The sequence below is a fragment of the Quercus robur genome, chromosome 2 (genome assembly GCF_932294415.1).
Source record: "Quercus robur chromosome 2, dhQueRobu3.1, whole genome shotgun sequence".
In the NCBI taxonomy this organism is placed as follows: Eukaryota; Viridiplantae; Streptophyta; class Magnoliopsida; order Fagales; family Fagaceae; genus Quercus; species Quercus robur.
The window spans coordinates 56,366,720-56,386,359 of NC_065535.1; the positions used below are offsets into that span (position 1 = coordinate 56,366,720).

The window sequence follows — 19,640 nt, forward strand, 5'->3', positions numbered from 1 at the left end:
GATCGTACATGTCACTTATTCGAAAATAAATATATAAATAAGGCCAAAAGGTAAAAAAAATTATATTATTAATTATAGTGTGCATTTGACATGTATGAAATTTGCCAATTTATTTTATTATTTAGTTTATTTCTATTCATGAGTTCCACTATATTTTTTTGGTATTATTCATGGGTCTCACTGTACTATTTCAACTAACTTTTACCTTTATATACAGTAATTTCAACAAAAACTTTTTAATTTCAACAAAATAAACGAATTCCAAATAAGTCACAATTATTCTCACACCAATTTTACAATTTCTTGAGTAAGTGGAAGTGTTCGATGAAAAGTTGTGAATTCATATAATGATAATGGGCAGAGCACTTCGCTTTTAATTAGGGATGGCAATAGGGCAAGGTGAGTCTGAAGAATAGGGTCTTTGCCTCCGCCTTGCATAGTTTTTGGGATTTTTTAAAAAACTAACTACAAAACCCAAACAATATCATTAGTTAGCAAACGTTTCAAACTAATTTCGTTTATAACAATTTGAGCTCAGTGGACTCGATTTAGGAAAAACTGAGGTGGAGAAAACATGGAAATCGAGTTCAACGAACTCGGTTTCCATGTACAGAAACCGAGTTCAATGAACTCGATTTCCATGAAAAACAATCATGGAAAACAATCATGTACCCACAAGAAATTGATTTGCCAACAACAAGCTCTCTGAGCACGATCTGATAAGAAGACGATCGGATAAGGTCCATCTTCTACAGACGCAGCCAAACATTAGATGGCACTAGACTTCGTTATCTGATCAAGCAAACCCAGTCCATCTTCTGCAGACGCAGCAAACCCAGTCCATCTTCTGCAGACACAGCCAAACCATGGCACTAGTTTTCCATCTTCCGATCTCCCGAGTCCAATGAACTCGTTTTCCATACATGGAAATCGAGTTCATTGAACTCGGTTTCTGCACATAGAAACCGAGTTCCATGAACTCGATTTCTGTACATGGAAACCGAGTTCGTTGAACTCGATTTCCATGTTTTCTCCACATCAGTTTTTCCTAAATCGAGTCCACTGAACTCGAATTGTTATAAACGAAATTAGTTTGAAACGTTTGCTAACTAATGATATTGTTTGGGTTTTGTAGTTAGTTTTTTAAAAAATCCATAGTTTTTGTCTTAACCCATCTTTGCCCCACCCCGCATGACAAGGAAAATTTTCTTGCCCCATCCCCACCTCTTGGAGCCCCACAAAGCCCCTCCCCATCCCATAAAACTCTACTTTTTGTTAATTTGCGCACAATTATTACAATTATTTTCAATAAAACCTGTTTCGTTAATAAAAATATACTTGAAATTAAAAATAAATTTATCCCCTAAAATTAAACTAATCTTTAGCAAAGATTGAATAATATTATTAAAGTATTTAACAAGACAATATCACAACAAAAACAAAAATCTCATAATACAAAATCAATGATTCAATAGCATATAAATTTGTTTATAATAAAGACAAAAGAAAATGTTAAAATTTGTACCTTATTTCCAAACCTGCTAGGAAAAAAAAAAAAAAAAAAGAGGCAGAAATCCTTATTGGGTAAAATAAAATAAGTAAATGATATGTTCGTATAAATAGTAGGGTTTTAGAATATGAAAATTTTACAATTTAACCATTATCAATGCGGGGTAGGGCGGGGTGGGGCAGGTTAGGTCTAAAAAGTCTAAACCCATCCCCACCTCGCCTCGTGGTGTGGGGCTAAAATCTCACCCCATCCCCTCCCCATGACCTTTGGGGGGCGGGGAAAACCCGTGTGGGGCGAAGTGAGGAGGGGCGGGCAAAATTGCCATCCTTACTTTCAATAGCTTAACCTAGGGGTGGCAAAGTTCGATATGACCTGCAAACATAACATGAAATTAACATATTACTATTGTATAACCTTGTATATATGTACAAGTACAAATAAAAATAATTGAAATTATATGGTTTAAATTATACAAATTTTTTTAGAAGAGATTCAAATTATACATAGTATTAGCTCACACTTTTTTTAAACTATACATTTCTAAAATATGTAATGGTTTCTCATTATATATATATATATATATATATATATATAATTTAGAATTTAATTGGTTTTATACTCTTCGATTTTTGCACCTAATAATTTATTTGCGACAAAAATTAAAAACTTAAATGGACACGTGACGAAAAATTGGACTCTGATTGAAATCCAATTTAGAATCTAATTGGATTTGGACTCTTCGATTTTTATACTCAATAATTCACTTAACACAAAATTAAAAATTAAATAGACACATGGCACAAAATTGAGAATCCAATTGAATTTTCTCTGATTTTTGGTTGTTAATATATATATATATATATATATATATATATGGGGTTGAGGCTTAATGGCTATGAGAAAATGTTTCATTTTTTCATCCTAAAGATCAAAAGAGCATATTTACTGAGATTTTCTTGTCAACCTCTTAGACCTGATTCTCCTAAAAAGGAAATTAGTGGAGTATTGTGTCGATTTAGTCCTAATTAGTTTGAAGGAAATAAAAAATTGTTAAAACAAATGATAAAAACGATGATGCATTTTGTTTATATTGTTTTTTTTATTTTATAATATGTTTATATTGTTATTTATTTAGGCAAGATGTTGGTAATTGACTGGGAGATCAGTATTTTAATAATTGTTTGGTTATTTGGTTGTGTATATTAAAAAAGATGTAGATGATAGTATTTGTGGGGGTCAAAAACCACTAGTAACTTAAAAATATACAAAAGCTGCTATATAGGGGGTGGTGTTGATTGACAGTCACAATTTATTCATCAAAAAACATAAGAGGCAAAACTCTACAATGGGAAACTCAAACAGTTGATTTAACTAACACAACTTGTATTCCAATTGAATCTTGCTCATTACAAAAGAGAAAAACACTTCTTCCGGTGCTATTTAACTATAATAAACTGGAATTTCTTTCTACTTTCTCTCTATTCTCTCTCTCTCTTCCTTTTTTTTGATCCCCTTTCTATTTGCCAGTTCCTCTCCTTATATAGGCATATTTTCTGCCCTTATTCTCCTAACTGTCCTATCCCCAGTTGGATTCTCAAGGATATTTTTCATCTTCTTTATTGGGTTCCCCTCTTCCTTATCCTAAAACAGGACTTTTGGGGGTGTTTTTACTATTCAGGTTGTCTCATATGTATTTAATGTGGTAGAAGTTAGATGGAGAATCCCTCATTAATGCGGAGGTAAAGATCTCCACTATCCTTATTTGTCTGGAGAGTTTCCCGGGGTTATATGCGCCAATTGTGGGCACGCCGTGGATTACCCGTGTTCATTAACTCAGATAAGACTTTGTTGAATGTAGTGTATCGCCAATTTCGTGGGAACGATCCGAAAGGATTCCCTTCGCCTCCTAGATATATGGGTTGGGCCCATTTCATTCCATAGGATTTTCTAGGTTGTTGGGCCTTACCTTAAGCAGATGGGTTTGGCCTATTCCACTCCACAAGGTCTTGTAGGCATTTGGGCCTCAGGGCTAGGTGAAAACTCTTCCATCCCTCCACAGTATTGTTAATAAAACTATTGTACAACGATTTCAAAATATAAAACTTGTAAAGGAAAATTTTAAAACTTTATTTATTTGCGAGTGATTTTTTGTTATGTTGATATATTCAAGTTTGATTTTTGCTAAATTTTGTTTAATTTAAGTTTCTTAATGACTACCATAAAAAAAATTCTTGGAGTCTCCACTAACTTGTAGTTGTCACCAAATAATAGATGTGAGGTTCCAAAGGATGAAATTTTATCATATTTATATAAATAAAATAAAATAATGGGTACAACACAAATCAATAAATTGTAAAATCAAGTTTGAAATTGGATTATTAAAAAATCAAATAAAAAACTTAGAAAAATCCACAGTTAAAATGTCACTTAGAATCCGAGCACCAAGTCCTACACCAGATTAATTATTTTAGGAGCAAATTATACTTTTTCACTCTAAATTATCACTTAATTATGCTTAATTCCTTAACTATCAAAATGCTGCACAATTAACTTCTCAAAGTTATAATGTATAACGGAATTTAGTATTGAAATATTAATTTACCCCTCTCTCTACAAACAGATAATTGAGAGTAAATTAGTTTTTCAATGTTAAATTTCGATAGAGTAAACTGCAAAATAGACAATAGCAGATTAAGTGTAACATATTTTTGAAATTAGGGATAAATAGTATATTTCTATAGTTCATAGGATGAAGTATAATTTAGACAAAAAGAAAAATTGTAATTTTTTTTCCAAATTTTAAATAATAATAATAAGCCCACGCTACCAAATCGGAATCCGAATCCTAATCCAAATATTTAATGCCGTAAAACAAAGATCCGGAGTTGCTTTTCTTGGCCGACTCTCTCTATTCTCTACTATATATTCGCAATCCCCAATACACACACAAACACAACAACAAAAAAACCCTATACAGCAATCCTAGCAGCCTCTCAGCGTTCCTCTTCCTCACTAGTTTTCCCAGCGAATCCAACTACTTTGTCAATCATGGCCATCCTCTCTGATTATGAAGAAGATCAGCAGAATCAACAACCTTCTTCTTCTAAGAAAGAGATCATTCTTGCTGAGAAAGAAGCCGAGGCCAAAAAGCCAGAGGAGGAGGAGGAGGAGGAGGAGAAGCAACAGAAAGAGAAGAAACTTGTTCCCAACAAAGAAAACGGCCTAGATATGGAGAATTATTCATGGGGTCAGTCCCTTCAAGAAGTCACTGTAAACGTGCCAGTCCCACAAGGCACTAAATCCAGCCTTCTTTTGTGCGACATAAAGACGAACTCTTTGAAGGTTGGGCTCAAGGGTCAGCCTCCAATCATCGATGGAGAGCTATTCAAGCCTGTGAAAGTTGACGATTGTATTTGGAGTTTGGAGGATAAGAAGATGATCACTATTCTTATTTGCAAGAGAGATCAGAGCGAGTGGTGGAAATCTTTGTTGAAGGGTGATCCAGAGATTGACACACAGAAAGCTGAACCAGAGCCAAGCAAGTTGTCTGACTTGGACTCCGAGACTCGTTCTGCTGTGGAGAAGATGATGTTTGATCAGAGGCAGAAACAGAAGGGACTACCAACAAGCGATGAGATTCAAAAAGAAGAGTTGATGAAACAATTCATGGCTCAGAATCCCAACATGAAATTCCCTCCGGGAGCTAAGTTCATGTGAGATTAGGAAGACAATGAAAGATCTAATCTTTTTAGTTATATGCAGTTCTAATTTCTATTGCTTTTGTTTAGGATTAAGGATTTGTTTACAAATTTAAGCATGTGATCATGTGCTATTCAATATCAATTGTGGGCTTTTTAGTTTTATTAAACTTCAATTTTTGGTTGGATTTATTATAATCTGTAATCTTTTTAGTTCGTAGATGCTTATTGCAGTTCCAATTTTTATAGCTTTCGTTTAGGATTAAGAATTTGTTGACAGATTTAAGCTTGAGATCATGTGCTATACAACATCAATTGTGGGATTTTCAGATTTATCAAAGTTCAATATTTGGGTGGATTTTTTGGGTACTATCATTAACATAGAACAAAGGGCGAATACATCAAGGTTCAGCGGCACTGCTGGATGGGCAGTTTTAGTGTTTGGATTTATAATAATCTGTAATCTGATATATAAGAACAAGTTTTATGTTGGCTATTAGAACCATTGTAATCTCTGTCTCTCTTTTTTTTTTTTTTGGTCTTTTGGCTAAATTTAAGCCTGGTCATTCAATTTGCATTGTATGCTGATTTAATTCTCTACATGCAAATTTTTGTACCGTGGGTACATTATTATATAAACCGTGCTTGCATAAAATTTGTAGAGAGATGATAGGTACACGAAGTCATGATTTTAGTTATAATTATAAAATTTGCATACAAAAACCAGCCTCTGCTCTCAAGGATTGATATTAAAATTTGTTTCAAATTTTTAATAATAGAATTTTAGTAGAAGTATAATTTTTATTTTTTATTTATTTTTATTTGATAGTTATAATGGGGGAGGAGGATTTATGTCCTAAGCGTCGGCAAAATTCTTGATAGTTAGAATATAATTTTGAATTTCTCAAAACTTAGATGATAGAGAGTTTTGAACAATGTAAATTTTTTCAATTATGACTTTAAATCACAATTTTAGTTTAAAAAAAAAAAAAAAAATTGAGTATGTGTACGATGTGTCTAAGGGTATGCAATAGAAATTTCCCTAGAGTTTTACCTCAAATAAACCACTCAAACAATTAATAAGACAAAAAAGGATTTTTAGTTTTGAATACAATTTTTAATTCTTTGAAAGATTAGTAATAGAGAGTTTTAGGTAATTTAATTATCCTAACAAATAATAAAATTAACTAATTTAATAATTAATGAGAGAAATGGGTCCAACATATTAATTGAATAGGTGGAGAAAACTAGAAAGGGAAAGACAAACATATTTATTAAATTAGTGACATTTGTGTTAAAACCTCATCATCTCCCCCATTATGTGTGTTTTTGTTAAAAAAAAAGGAAAGAAAAAAGAAGAAGAAGATGTGGAGGCTAGTGAGGATAGTTTAGTCAATTTACTTTACTAAGTAAGATCAATTTACTCATGTTTGGTTTCATTAGGTGAACCCGATCTAGTGTGTGAGCCCATGAGTTAAGCGTTGCATATGGTACATTGTAGCAAAACTCTCAAATTAGAGGATTAATTTAGACCCAAAAAAAGTATAATTTCTCCAATTTTTTGTGTTAAAACAAATCAAAAACCTAATAATTTCTACCTATAAAAAGGTTAGATTTTAAAATTTATAATTTAGATTAGATTACATTATAAGTAGAAAAAAAAATTAAACTAGTTGTTTTTTATTCTTTTTTTAGAAAGAAATTAAACTAGTTGGTAAATCATGCATTGTATGGGAAAGTTTAAAAACATATAATTTTTTTTTTTTTGCCTTAAATATGAAATTGATAATTATGGTGGTTATTAATATTGACAAACGTGGGTGTTCAAACCTAAGATATTAATCTCAGAGATATCATGAGGTTTTAGAAACCACTAAGCCAATCTATTGGGATTATGGTGGTTATTGATAAACATCTATTATGATCAAGTTTGTATATGGAGCTACATATTGTTGTATTTGTTTATTTATAAGAACTATATATTATAGCATTAAACATTTGTAAGGACCAAATTTGGAACCCAACCCAAGATTGAATGGAGTGAGGCCCAAAAAGCCTAGAACAATGAATTTATAGAGAGTGTGTTGTAAAACTGGGTCAGAGTGAATTGGATCGCAAGTGAAATAGGCTTAACTCACAGGAACTAAGAAGATGGTTAGATTGAGTTTAGTAAAACAGTCCTCGGCATGAGTCCGAGGAGGTTAGCTCTTATATATTCCTTGCAAGTATGATTACAGGTTTGATTCTTAATTGCTATAGTATTTCTCTCTTGATTTTTTTGCCTCCCTTTTCTATGGAGAGTTTCTCCTATTATATAATCCCCTTTAAACGATCTTGGCCTTCCACTCGTTGGCCATCCATTCGCTTACATGAGTGCTTGTCCCATCGGACACTCCCTTAGGCTACCTTGTGCGTTGGGACAACCAACATAGCCCTGTTAAGGGATCTTCTCCACATTAATGCAGCCATAAAGTTAGTTACAGAGCCTTAAATGCGGTGGTAGTGGATTCCTTCTCAGATATTTTAAGGCTTCCGTCCATACTTTGTTTTTGCAATGCTTGTCCGTGCTCGCAAAACTATCGGGAATACCTCTCTGGATGGCAGACTACCTGTTCAGACCTCAGCATTATCAGTCCGAGGTGACATCTGTCCTCGGCCTACCCTCTTGTGCCATTATGGCTAAAGTTGACCTCATCACCCATTAGCACGGGTCCCCTTGATGGTGTTCACCCCTCCTCGGATGGTCTTTAGTCCTCAGCTTGGGCCTTGGGCCCAAGACACACATAAATGACGGTCTTCGAGGCTCAATGCCCCTACAACATTTATTATGATTACATTTGCATATGTAATTATATATTTTAGCATTTAAAGTGGTTGAATGTATGTTGAGATTACCTAGGTGGGATGTGGTTAATATGTTGATTTGTCCAATATGGAGTCAATATTCAGCATGCCCCTTGCCCTTGGGTTAAAGGGCACCCCCACCCACAATGGATGGGTAGCCCACACATCTAAAAAAAAAAAAAAGCATTTAAAAATTATAATATACCAAGATCTTAATGAAGTGTATAAATGTAAAATATAATTTAAATTAAACTAATATGTATGTATATATATATATATAGTTTAAAAGTAATAAATTAAGAAAATTCTTAAGTTTAAAAAGTAACAAATTATGACTTAGGAAAGGTTAAATTATAAAGTGTACCTTTTAACTTTACTTGAAATTCAATTTAGTCTTGTTATTTCAATTTCATTTAATTCAGACACCCCATCAATGTCTGTTAATAATAAACTATTCTCTATTTTATATATATATATATATATATATTAATTTTCTAATTTTTTAAAATTTATGAAATTAAAAAAATTACATTTTTTTTGGCACTAAGTGCGAGTATGATGGATACTAGCAAGAAAAATAAGTTGGATAGATTTCAAAGTTAGAAAGTTGAATTCAATGCAATTAAAGTTAAAAAGTCTAAATTAAATTTTAGATGGTGCAATTTATAATTAAAAAAAAAAAAAAAAAAACCTACCAAATTGGCCATGAGCTGAGCCTGTAAAACAGTGTTTCATGCTTGACACAAAAAGGGAGGGAAAAAAAAAAAAAAAAATCAGGGCAAGCAAATCGGAGATGAAAGTAGAGGACAAGCGCATTGATTCCTCTTCTAAAGGGTTAGTTATTGGACAACACAATTTTCTCAAACTGAAAACTCAAAATTGGAATTTTCATATTGCCGAATTCTATTTCTGATATACTGATGATCGTGTTTTTTAGACAATACTTCTTTATACAAGCTTTAATAGATTTTTCATTTTAATGAATAAATTTAAAGCAAGTTCTTTATCAAAATTTTTAAATCTGAAAAGAAACGATATTTTCTAAGTATGTGAAGAGTTCATGCAAGACATAATCTTTGATGTTCTAGATTTTTTTATTTTATTTTTTATTTTTTTAGTGAGAGGTGCATTTGTATATGTTGGAAGAATACGAGCAAAAACATTTGCAAATTTAAGAATAATAGAAGCTCTAGTTCTATGATACCAGTTTAAGTAGCTTGGAATTGTGATGGGGTGAGGACAACTTAGGCCTAGTGTATTTTTTTTAAGAATAGCTTAGGCCTAGCGTGGAAGAAGGGTTTAAGAAGAAATTTCAGCAGCAAACTAGATTAAGGCAAAGAAACAGATTATAAGATTATAGTTGGAACCATGAATTATCAATTGCTAAGCTCAAGAGCTCAAGAATTTTCAAATATGAAGTTTCATGAAATAGACAAGAAAAATGCTACCTCCAATGACTAAAAAAGACTTATATATGTATAAAAGGAGATACAGAATACCAACTTGTTTGTGTATTCTTGTTGAAGTACGATATCGGGTCCGATTGGATTGCTCAGGTGGACCGGGTCCAATGAGTCCATGGACACCCCTATTTTTCACAATTTAAGCAACTATGAGTATCAATCAAACATGACATTGGATGTGTGGTTATATATATATATATATATATATATATATATATATATATATTTTTTTTTTTTGACATAATGTGTGGTTATATATTTAAAGTAAAATAAAAAACTAAAATCCATCCAAAAAAAAAAAACCTAAAAGGGCATTGTTTGTTCCACCCACGGTGTGCATTTACACAATAGCCAAAATCATATACTATATAATAAAAGTTAGGCTTAGAAGTTGTGGTTGCGCCAAGTGACTTTACCAAATTGTAAAATTTTTTTTAGATTTTTAGATTATAATATTTTTTTTCTCCTATAATTTCTAAATTGATAAAAATTTTAATTTGATTACAATCAAAATTCTTCATATAATCCTTATTTTTTACGTGTAGTGTATTATAATCTAAATTCTTCATTTAATCCCATCGAATCCTTATTTTTTTTAGTGTAGTGTATTGTAAAAAGAAAAAAAACCAGCAACTTTCTTATTGTTTAATTACTACACTACATGTATTTATTTGGTTTTTTTCTTTGAGAGGTAAATTTAGTTGGTTGGTGTCATACAACTACAATCTACAATTGTGACTATCTAAATATTATCAACAAAGCCTAAAATAATAGGATAGAAAGAAAAAAAAAATCCAAAGCATAAAATATTAAAATGTGTAGTTGTGTACGTAGAAGTATAGCTAATCCCATGGATTAAAAAAAAAAAAAAAAATTTCATTGGGAGGATAAACACACGGGAAGAATTAATAATAAATTTATTATCTACTTTTTTTTTCAAATATATTTTGCTTTAAATTATTTTTTGGGATAATTATCAAATTTTTAGATAACCAAAAAAAAGAAGAAGAAGCTAATAATGTTAACAATTTGATTTTTACGGTGCAATAGAAAACATATTTGTAATTAACGTTAACAACTTGATTTTTATATCAACTTCTTCACAACTTAAATTTATTGTTTTAAATAGAAACAACTTCTTATCAACTTTTTTTTTTTTTTTTTTTTTGTTGAAATTTACCATGGTTGAAATTTTGTTTGTTGGATAGATATAGGAATGATTATGGATAATAGTTTTATTATACTATAACTCTCATCTTTAGATTTTCAGGTCACTATAAATAATAAGGCCAGATTCATGATTTTTCTTATTAATATTTTGAACGTCCAAGTATCTACTATTGCTTCGAAAAATAAACTCCCAATTTTGTTTGTTTGTTTGTTTTTTTCTTTTTCTTCTTCTTCTTCAGGGAGTCTCCTTGAGGTTTTGAAACACTCAATCAAACAATACTCTTAGTATTGAGTTTTTCTCAAAAAAATTTCTTGAAGCTTATATTTACACATTTAAGACAAAAATTCAATTCTTATGTAAGTTTATCTACTTTTATTTTTTAATGTTTAATAATTTGGGTTGTTCATAATTCTTAACTATTACATTGAGGTTATCACTTAAATATGCTTTGAACCTTTTTTTTTAATTATTGATTTCAAGGTTTTTCATTTAAATATGGGCTTTAATTATGCAAATTCCTTTTACAATTTTTTTAGGCATCTCATTTTATATTAGTTACATAGTTATTTACCATATTCCATTCAATTAATTTTGAACTTATAGATGATTTTTATTTATTTATTTATTAATAAAAGCTTAATCTTACACAATATTAATTCATTATATAACTTAAAGTATAAGATTACCTCGTTAAAAAAAATACAGTAAAAGATTATTTTATTTTTATTATCTATTTAATTTTAGTTAAAATATATATTTTTTAATTTTCATTAATTTACACATGATTCTTGATTTTGCATCATACTAGTATAATTGAAAACGTGATTTTTTAGTTATGTTTTCAGATCACAATTCACATGTATGTAACAGAATTTTCACATCAGTTAAAATCTCACACACATCCGAGACTATACTTCCAAATCGGAAACCAAATCCGAATCCGAATAGTTAATGTAAAACAGAGAACCGACTCTCTTTTTCTTGACCGACCCTCTCTAGTCTCCTATATATTACCACTAATCCCATCAGATCCTAATACACACAAAAATTCACAAAACCCTCGCAAGAAATCCTAGCCGCTCCTAGCGTTCCTTAGTAGTTTCCCAACAAACCCAGTGAATCCAAGAGCTTTGTCAGTCATGGCCATCCTCTCTGATTATGAAGAGGATCAGCAGCATCAACAATCTTCTTCTTCTTCCTTGTCTTCTAAGAAAGACATCATTCTTGCTGAGAAAGAAGCCGATGCCACAGCCAAAAAGCCAGAGGAAGAGGAGGAGAAGGAGAAGCAGCAGAAAGAGAACAAACTTGTTCCCAACAAAGACAATGGCCTTGATATGGAGAATTATTCATGGGGTCAATCCCTTCAAGAAGTCACTGTTAACGTCCCAGTCCCACAAGGCACTAAATCCAGCCTTCTTTTGTGTGACATAAAGACGAACTCTTTGAAGGTTGGTCTCAAGGGTCAGCCTCCAATCATCGATGGAGAGCTATTCAAGCCTGTGAAAGTTGACGATTGTATTTGGAGTTTGGAGGATAAGAAGATGATCAATATTCTTATTTGCAAGAGAGATCAGAGCGAGTGGTGGAAATCTTTGTTGAAGGGTGATCCAGAGATTGACACACAGAAAGCTGAACCAGAGCCAAGCAAGTTGTCTGACTTGGACTCTGAGACCCGTTCTGCTGTGGAGAAGATGATGTTTGATCAGAGGCAGAAGCAGATGGGACTTCCAACAAGCGATGAGATCCAAAAAGAACAGTTGATGAAACAATTCATGGCTCAGAATCCCAACATGAAATTTCCCCCGGGAGCTAAGTTCATGTGAGATTAGGAAGACAAAGAAAGATCTAATCTTTTAGTTATATGCAGTTCTAATTTTTATTGCTTTTGTTTAGGATTAAGGATATGTTTACAAAATTTTAAGCATGTGATCATGTGCTATTCAATATCAATTGTGGGCTTTTTAGATTTATTAAACTTCAATTTTTGGTTGGATTTATCATAATCTGTAATCCTTTTAGTTCATACATGTTTATTGCAGTTCCAATTTTTATAGCTTTCGTTTAGGACTAAGAATTTGTTTACAGATTTAAGCTCTAGATCATGTGCTATACAATATCAATTGTGGGTTTTTCAGATTTATCAGAGTTCAATATTTGGTTGGATATTTTGTTTTTTGTTTTTTTGGGTACTATCATTAACATAGAACAAAAGGCAAATACATCAGGTTCAGCAGCAATGCTGGATGGCCGAATTTATAATAATCTGTAATTTGATATATAAGAACAAGTTTTATATTAGTTTTTCGTACCATTGTAATCTTTTTTGTTTTTGTTTTTGTTTGTTTGGCTAAATTTAAGCGTTGTTAGATGCACTGATTATCCAATTTGCATTGTATGCTAATTTAATTCTTTACATGCAAATACTAGCACCGTGGGTACATTAAATTTTGAGGGAATAAAATATAATTATACAAACAGTGCTTGCATAAAATTTATAGAGTGGGGTTAGTTACATGAAATCGTGACGTGTTTACACGATTTTCTTTTATAATTGTAAAATTGTGTACCGCAATTTATAACTAACCAGTAAGCATTATGCCTTTATTTAAAAGAGAAAAACATGTAAAGCTCCATGCAAGGATTGATATTAAATTTTGTTTTAAAATTTTAGGATATACTATGTTTTTGGTCATATCCTTTATATCATATTTCAATTTAGTCCTTAACTTTTTAATTGTGTTAATTTGGTCCATACTTTTTCAGTGTCGTGTCAATTTAGTCCATATGGAAGCTACCTTTTTATTTTAATGGTTTGCCATGTCAGTAATTTTCATCCAAGAAATAATGGCTAAGATTAAATTGATATGGCATTAAAAAGTTAGGCACCAAATTGAAATATGGTGCAAATGATAGTAATCAAATACATAGTTTATCCAAAATTTTAATAATAGATTTTTTTTTTTTTTTTTTTTTTTGAGAATGTTTAATAATAGAATTTTAGTTGAATTATAGTTTTTTTTTGATAACTTGATAGTTATGATGGGGGAGGAAAATTTACATCCCTAGGATTGTTTTTGGAAACACCAACCAATTGAGCTACAAAAATCTTGATGGTTGGAATATAATTTTGAATTTCTAAAAACTTAGATCTTAGTTGATAGAGTTTTGAGCAATGTCTATTTCACACACTCACTTCCAATTATGACTTCAAATCACAATTTTAGTTCAAAAAATTAAGTATGTGTACTTTGAGTAAATGAGTATGTGCAATATAAATTCCCTTAGAGTTTTACCTCAAATAAATAATTCAAAAAATTAATAAGACAAATATGATTTTAGTTTTGGGTACAATTTTTAATTCCTTGAAAGATTAGTAGTAGAGAGTTTTAGCTAATTTAATTAGCCTACACAAAAACCAATTGGAGTATTAGCCTGATAATAAAGAGCAATTATTAGGAACGAATGCCATAAGTTGAAACTATCTCTGAAAAAAAAAAAAATCCTAACAAATAATAAAATTAACTAATTTAATAACGTTCTATCTTGGCCTGGAGTGGAGAGGAGAGAGACGCCAACTTTAGGGAGAGGACAGAGATAGTTAAGGATTTTAGGGAGAGGAGATGAAGAATGAAGATGAGTTTGGTTGGTGGGATCTCAGTATCTCATTTTTAATTGAGTAATGCTAGGGACACATAATTTGGCACAACTTTGTGCCACAACTCGTTACGTGACGAGTTGTGATTAGTTAAAGTGTGATGGTGGACTATGCGGGGACATACCTTTACCAATCACAATTCACCATGTAGCGAGTTGTGGCACAAAATTGTGCTAAATTATGTGTCCCTAGCCTTACTCAATTAAAAATGAGATACTGAGATCCCACCAACCAAACTCATCTTCATTCTTCATCTCCTCTCCGTAAAATCCTTAACTATCTCTCTCCTCTCTCTAAAGTTGGCGTCTTTCTCCTCTCCACTCCATGTCAAGATAGAATGTTATCATCAGCTGATAGGATTATTTGGCTCCTCATCAATGAGTCCAAATCTTCTGTCCCATTCTTCTTACTCCACTATATACTCCACAAATAAAAATATGTCACATGTCCATCTATTTTATTAAATGCACCAAGTGTTGATGAGCTATTTATTTATTTATACTTTCTATTATTTCAATTTCCTAAAATAAATAAATAAATAACCCATCAAAACTTGGTGCATTTAATAAAATAGATGGGCATGTGGTATGTTTTTATTTGTGGAGTATATAGTGGAGCAAGAAGAGTGAGATAGAAGATTTGGATTTCTCATCAACACTTGGCGATGATTCTTCCTTTAAGACGTCACTAGGAACAGTAGTTTGATTTGAGTCAGAGCATTTTCGCTCTTAATACTTTTCTTTCTCTTTTAATCTTTCCTTTCTTCGGAGCTTTTTGTCTCTTTCTTTTGTTTTTCTCCTCTCTTTGCATTCTTTTTCTTCACGTTTTTCCTTATCTTCTTCTTCTTCTTCTTCAAGAAGTTTCGTTCTGTAGGGAAAAACATATATTTGTGAGAACAATTTCCTCAAGTGGTGATTGAGGAGAGAGATTTAGGGATTTCATGTGTTTGGTTGGTGGGATTTCAAGTGGCTCATTTTAATTTGGTTTTATTTTTATTTTTTTTATTAAATAAAAAATCAGACGTGACAATATAGTTGACAATTAATAGGGCATGAAAAATAATTTTTTATTATTCCGTTTGAAACATCATCTTTTTCTATTCAAGATAAATATAATGACAGAGACAAAATTAACACGACATTGTAAAGGTTAGAGACCGAATTAGCCAAGGTAAAAGGTTAGAGACAAAATTGAAATATGGTGTAAATGATAGAAACCAACTTTGTAATTTACCCTATTGTTCAAAAAAATATAATGTACCAAGATCTTAATGAAGTGTATAAATGTAAAATATAATTTAAATTCAATTACTATATATATAATTATATAGTTTAAGGGTAATAAGTTAAGAAAATCCTGTAGTTTAAAAAAGTAACAAATTATGAACTTAAAATGTTCAATTATAAATTGCACCTTTTAACATTTCCTAAAATTTAATTTATTTTTGTTATTTCAATTTCATTTAATTCACTCCTCTAACCTTAAATTTTATTCAATTTGCATTCCATTAATATTCCTTAGAATATTTTCGTTAGTGTTCCAAAAAAAAAAAAAGACATAGTTTTGTTTTTGTTTTTTTATTTTAATTTCATAAGTTAAAAAAGATAAAAAGAAAATTAATAATGTACAATTTTCTTTTATTTATTTATTTATTAATTTTCTAAAATTTATAAGTTCATGAAATAAATAAAAAATAAAAATTATGTTGTTTTTTGGCACTAAGAGGGGTGAGTCTAATGGACACTAACAGGACGACTAAATTAGATAAAGTACAAAGTTAGAAGGTTGAATTAAATGCAATTAAAGTTTTAAGACTAAATTAAATTTTAGAAAAAGTTTATAAGGTGCAATTAAAAACAATTATAAAAAAAAAAAAACCAATTGGGCTTTGAGTTGGGCCTCTGAAACAATGTGTTTAATGCTTCACACACAAAAAGGGAGGTGAAAAAAATGGAATTGGCTTATCTTTTGTACTTTTTATAATTGGAGATCTCCTTTTGTTTTAAACATACACAATGATAAGTGGTAGTGAGTTTTAATCTCCATATTATATTTAGTTAATAGATGATGTAGCAGTTTCTCATTAAAATAAGAGGAGATTCCAGTTAAAAAAGTACTGGAGATAAGCCAAACCCAAAAAACAAAGCAAGCAAATTGGAGATGAAAGCAAAGGACATGCGCATTGATCTCCTCTTCTAAAAGGTTAGCTTCTACCAATTATTGGGACAACACAATTTTCTAAAACTGAAAATGCAAAATTGGCCAATTCTCAGATTGCTGAATTCTATTTCTAATATACTGATGATTGTGTATTTTTAGACAATGCTTCCTTATACAAGCTTCAATAGGCTTTTTTTTTTTTTTTTTTTTTTAATAAATAAATAAATTTATCCCAAGTTCTTTATCAAAAGTTTTAATATCTGTAAAGAGAATGTTTTCTAAGTATGTGAACAGTTCATGCAAGACGTAATCTTTAATGTTTTGGATTTTATTTTATTCTATTTTAGTGAGAGAGTGAATTTGTGAATATTGGAACTATGAAAGCAAATATATTTGCAAATTTAAGAGTAATAGAAGTTCTAGTTTTATGATACTAGTTAAGTAGTAGCTTGGAATTGTTATATGGTGAGGAGAACTAAAGTCTAGTCTAGAAGAAGGATTTAAGAATAAATTCCAGCAACAAACTAGATTAAAGCAAAGAAAAAGTTAATAGGATTGAAGTTGGAATGATGACTTATCAATTGCTAAGCTCAAGAGCTCAAGAATATTGAAATATTAAACATGCCGAGTTTACAATTGTATAATTGAATGTGTCATTTTATATATAACGTCAAACCACAAGTTAAGGAGCTCAAGAATATTGAAATATGAAGCATGCCGGGTTTACAATTGCATAATTGGGTGTGTCGTTTTATATCTAAAGTTAAATCTTTTTATTTATTTATCTAAATCTAAAGTTAAATCACAAGTTAAAAGGGCAGCGTTTGTTTCGCACATTGCGTGCATTTACACATAACAAAAATATTACTAAAAACATGATTTTAATAAAAACATGACTCACATGTGTAACAGAATTTTCCCAAGATAGAAAAGACCACATAAGTTAAAATCTCACTCAAATCCACTTCCGAATCGGAAACCAAATCCCAATCCGAATAGTTAATGTAAAACAGAGAACCAACTTTATTTTTCTTGACCGACCCTCTCTAGTCTCCTATATATTACCAGTAATCCCGTCAGATCCTAATACACACAAAAATTCACAAAACCCTCCATAGAAATCCTAGCCTCCTAGCGTGAATCCAAGAGCTTTGTCAGTCATGGCCATCCTCTCTGATTATTATGAAGAGGATCAGCAGCATCAACAATCTTCTTTTTCTTTCTTCTTCTTCCTTGTCTTCTAAGAAAGACATCATTCTTGCTGAGAAAGAACCCGAGGCCACAGCCAAAAAGCCAGAGGAAGAGGAGGAGAAGGAGAAGCAGCAGAAAGAGAACAAACTTGTTCCCAACAAAGACAATGGCCTTGATATGGAGAATTATTCATGGGGTCAATCCCTTCAGGAAGTCACTGTAAACGTGCCAGTCCCTCAAGGCACTAAATCCAGCCTTCTTTTGTGTGACATAAAGACGAACTCTTTGAAGGTTGGTCTCAAGGGTCAGCTTCCAATCATCGATGGAGAGCTATACAAGCCTGTGAAAGTTGACGATTGTATTTGGAGTTTGGAGGATAAGAAGATGATCAATATTCTTATTTGCAAGAGAGATCAGAGTGAGTGGTGGAAATCTTTGTTGAAGGGTGATCCAGAGATTGACACACAAAAAGCTGAACCAGAGCCAAGCAAGTTGTCTGACTTGGACTCTGAGACCCGTTCTGCTGTGGAGAAGATGATGTTTGATCAGAGGCAGAAACAGATGGGACTTCCAACAAGCGATGAGATCCAAAAACAAGAGTTGATGAAACAATTCATGGCTCAGAATCCCAACATGAAATTCCCCCCAGGAGCTCAGTTCATGTGAGATTAGGAAGACAGAAAGATTTGATCTTTTTTAGTTCGTAGTTGATGTTTATGGCTATAGCTTAGACTATATGCAGTTCTAATTTTTGTTGCTTTCCTTTAGGATTAATGATTTGTTTACAAATTTAAGCCTGTGATCATGTGCTATTCAATATCATTTGTGGGATTTTCAATTTATCAAACTTCAATTTTTGGCTGGATTTATTATAACTAGTTTGTGACCCATGCATATATATGGATACACTTAAAGATATACAATAAGATGCATAATATAATTCTTATATATATATATATATATAAAATTTAAATACTATTAATAGTCATTTTTGTATTTTATTAACTCTTTAAAATTTTTTGTAAGGATATTATCAGGTATAAAATATAAATTGTCCATATTTTTTTTAAAAAATTATTGTGAAGCACCTTTTTTTTTTTAAAAAAATATTTTTACGATTAATTTATTCTAGATTCTTTGATTTCTATACTTAATAACTCATTTGGATGAATATTTATGATGTGGTCACACATTTGATTTTAAAATTAAGAAATAAAACTCTTTAAGAATAAATAATTTATAACACATAGCGTAAAATTGGAACTCTAATTAATTTGAATTTCTCTTAGTTTCACCTATTATTTTATATATATATAGATCTATAATCTTTTTAGTTTGTAGATTGACGATTTGTTTACTGATTTAAGCTTGAGATCATATTCTATACAATATCAATTTGGGGGGGGGGGGTGTTTCAGATTTATCAAAGTTGAATTTTTGGTTGGATTTTATTTTGGGGTATTATCATTAAACATAGAACTGAAGGCAAATACATCGGGTTCAGCAGCAATGCTGTATGGGCAACTTTAGTGGTTGGATTTATAATAATAATCTGTAATCTGACATATAAGAACAAGTTTTATTTTAGATGTTAGTAACATTGTACATGCCCACAACAACATGAAACCAACACATTAAAAGTCCAAAACATTTCAGCTAAACCATCACAGCTGGACAACCATATTATGACAAAACCAATTACACCAAATTCAAAGCCCACACTAATGACCAATGTGAATCACGGACCTGAGTTATTCTCAGTCCCAATTAGTTACGATGCTACACAAACACACCCCCAAACCCTAAACACACTCCCACGTGACCCACCCAAAGACCCAAAAACAAAAAAACACAAAAAAGAAACCCACCTGTCCCTTAGTTATTGATAGAACCGAACCCCCACAACCAAGCTCACCCACGGTAGGGAGGAAGAGACAGAATGAAAGCA

General features: G+C 31.4%; 3 protein-coding genes across 3 annotated transcripts; all 3 read left to right on the forward strand.

The window, feature by feature from the left end:
- Positions 1-4,394: 4,394 nt before the first annotated feature.
- Positions 4,395-5,400, forward strand: LOC126714107 (protein BOBBER 1-like). Its single transcript, XM_050414108.1, has one exon. It carries the CDS (start codon positions 4,559-4,561, stop codon positions 5,225-5,227), a length of 669 nt encoding a protein of 222 aa, XP_050270065.1. The 5' UTR covers positions 4,395-4,558; the 3' UTR covers positions 5,228-5,400.
- A 6,279-nt stretch (positions 5,401-11,679) lies between these two features.
- On the forward strand, positions 11,680-12,682 carry LOC126714108 (protein BOBBER 1-like). Its single transcript, XM_050414109.1, has one exon. It carries the CDS (start codon positions 11,826-11,828, stop codon positions 12,507-12,509), a length of 684 nt encoding a protein of 227 aa, XP_050270066.1. The 5' UTR covers positions 11,680-11,825; the 3' UTR covers positions 12,510-12,682.
- A 4,850-nt stretch (positions 12,683-17,532) lies between these two features.
- Positions 17,533-18,371, forward strand: LOC126706873 (protein BOBBER 1-like). Its single transcript, XM_050406447.1, has one exon. The coding sequence runs from the start codon at positions 17,684-17,686 to the stop codon at positions 18,356-18,358; it is 675 nt and encodes a 224-aa protein (XP_050262404.1). The 5' UTR covers positions 17,533-17,683; the 3' UTR covers positions 18,359-18,371.
- Positions 18,372-19,640: the final 1,269 nt, after the last annotated feature.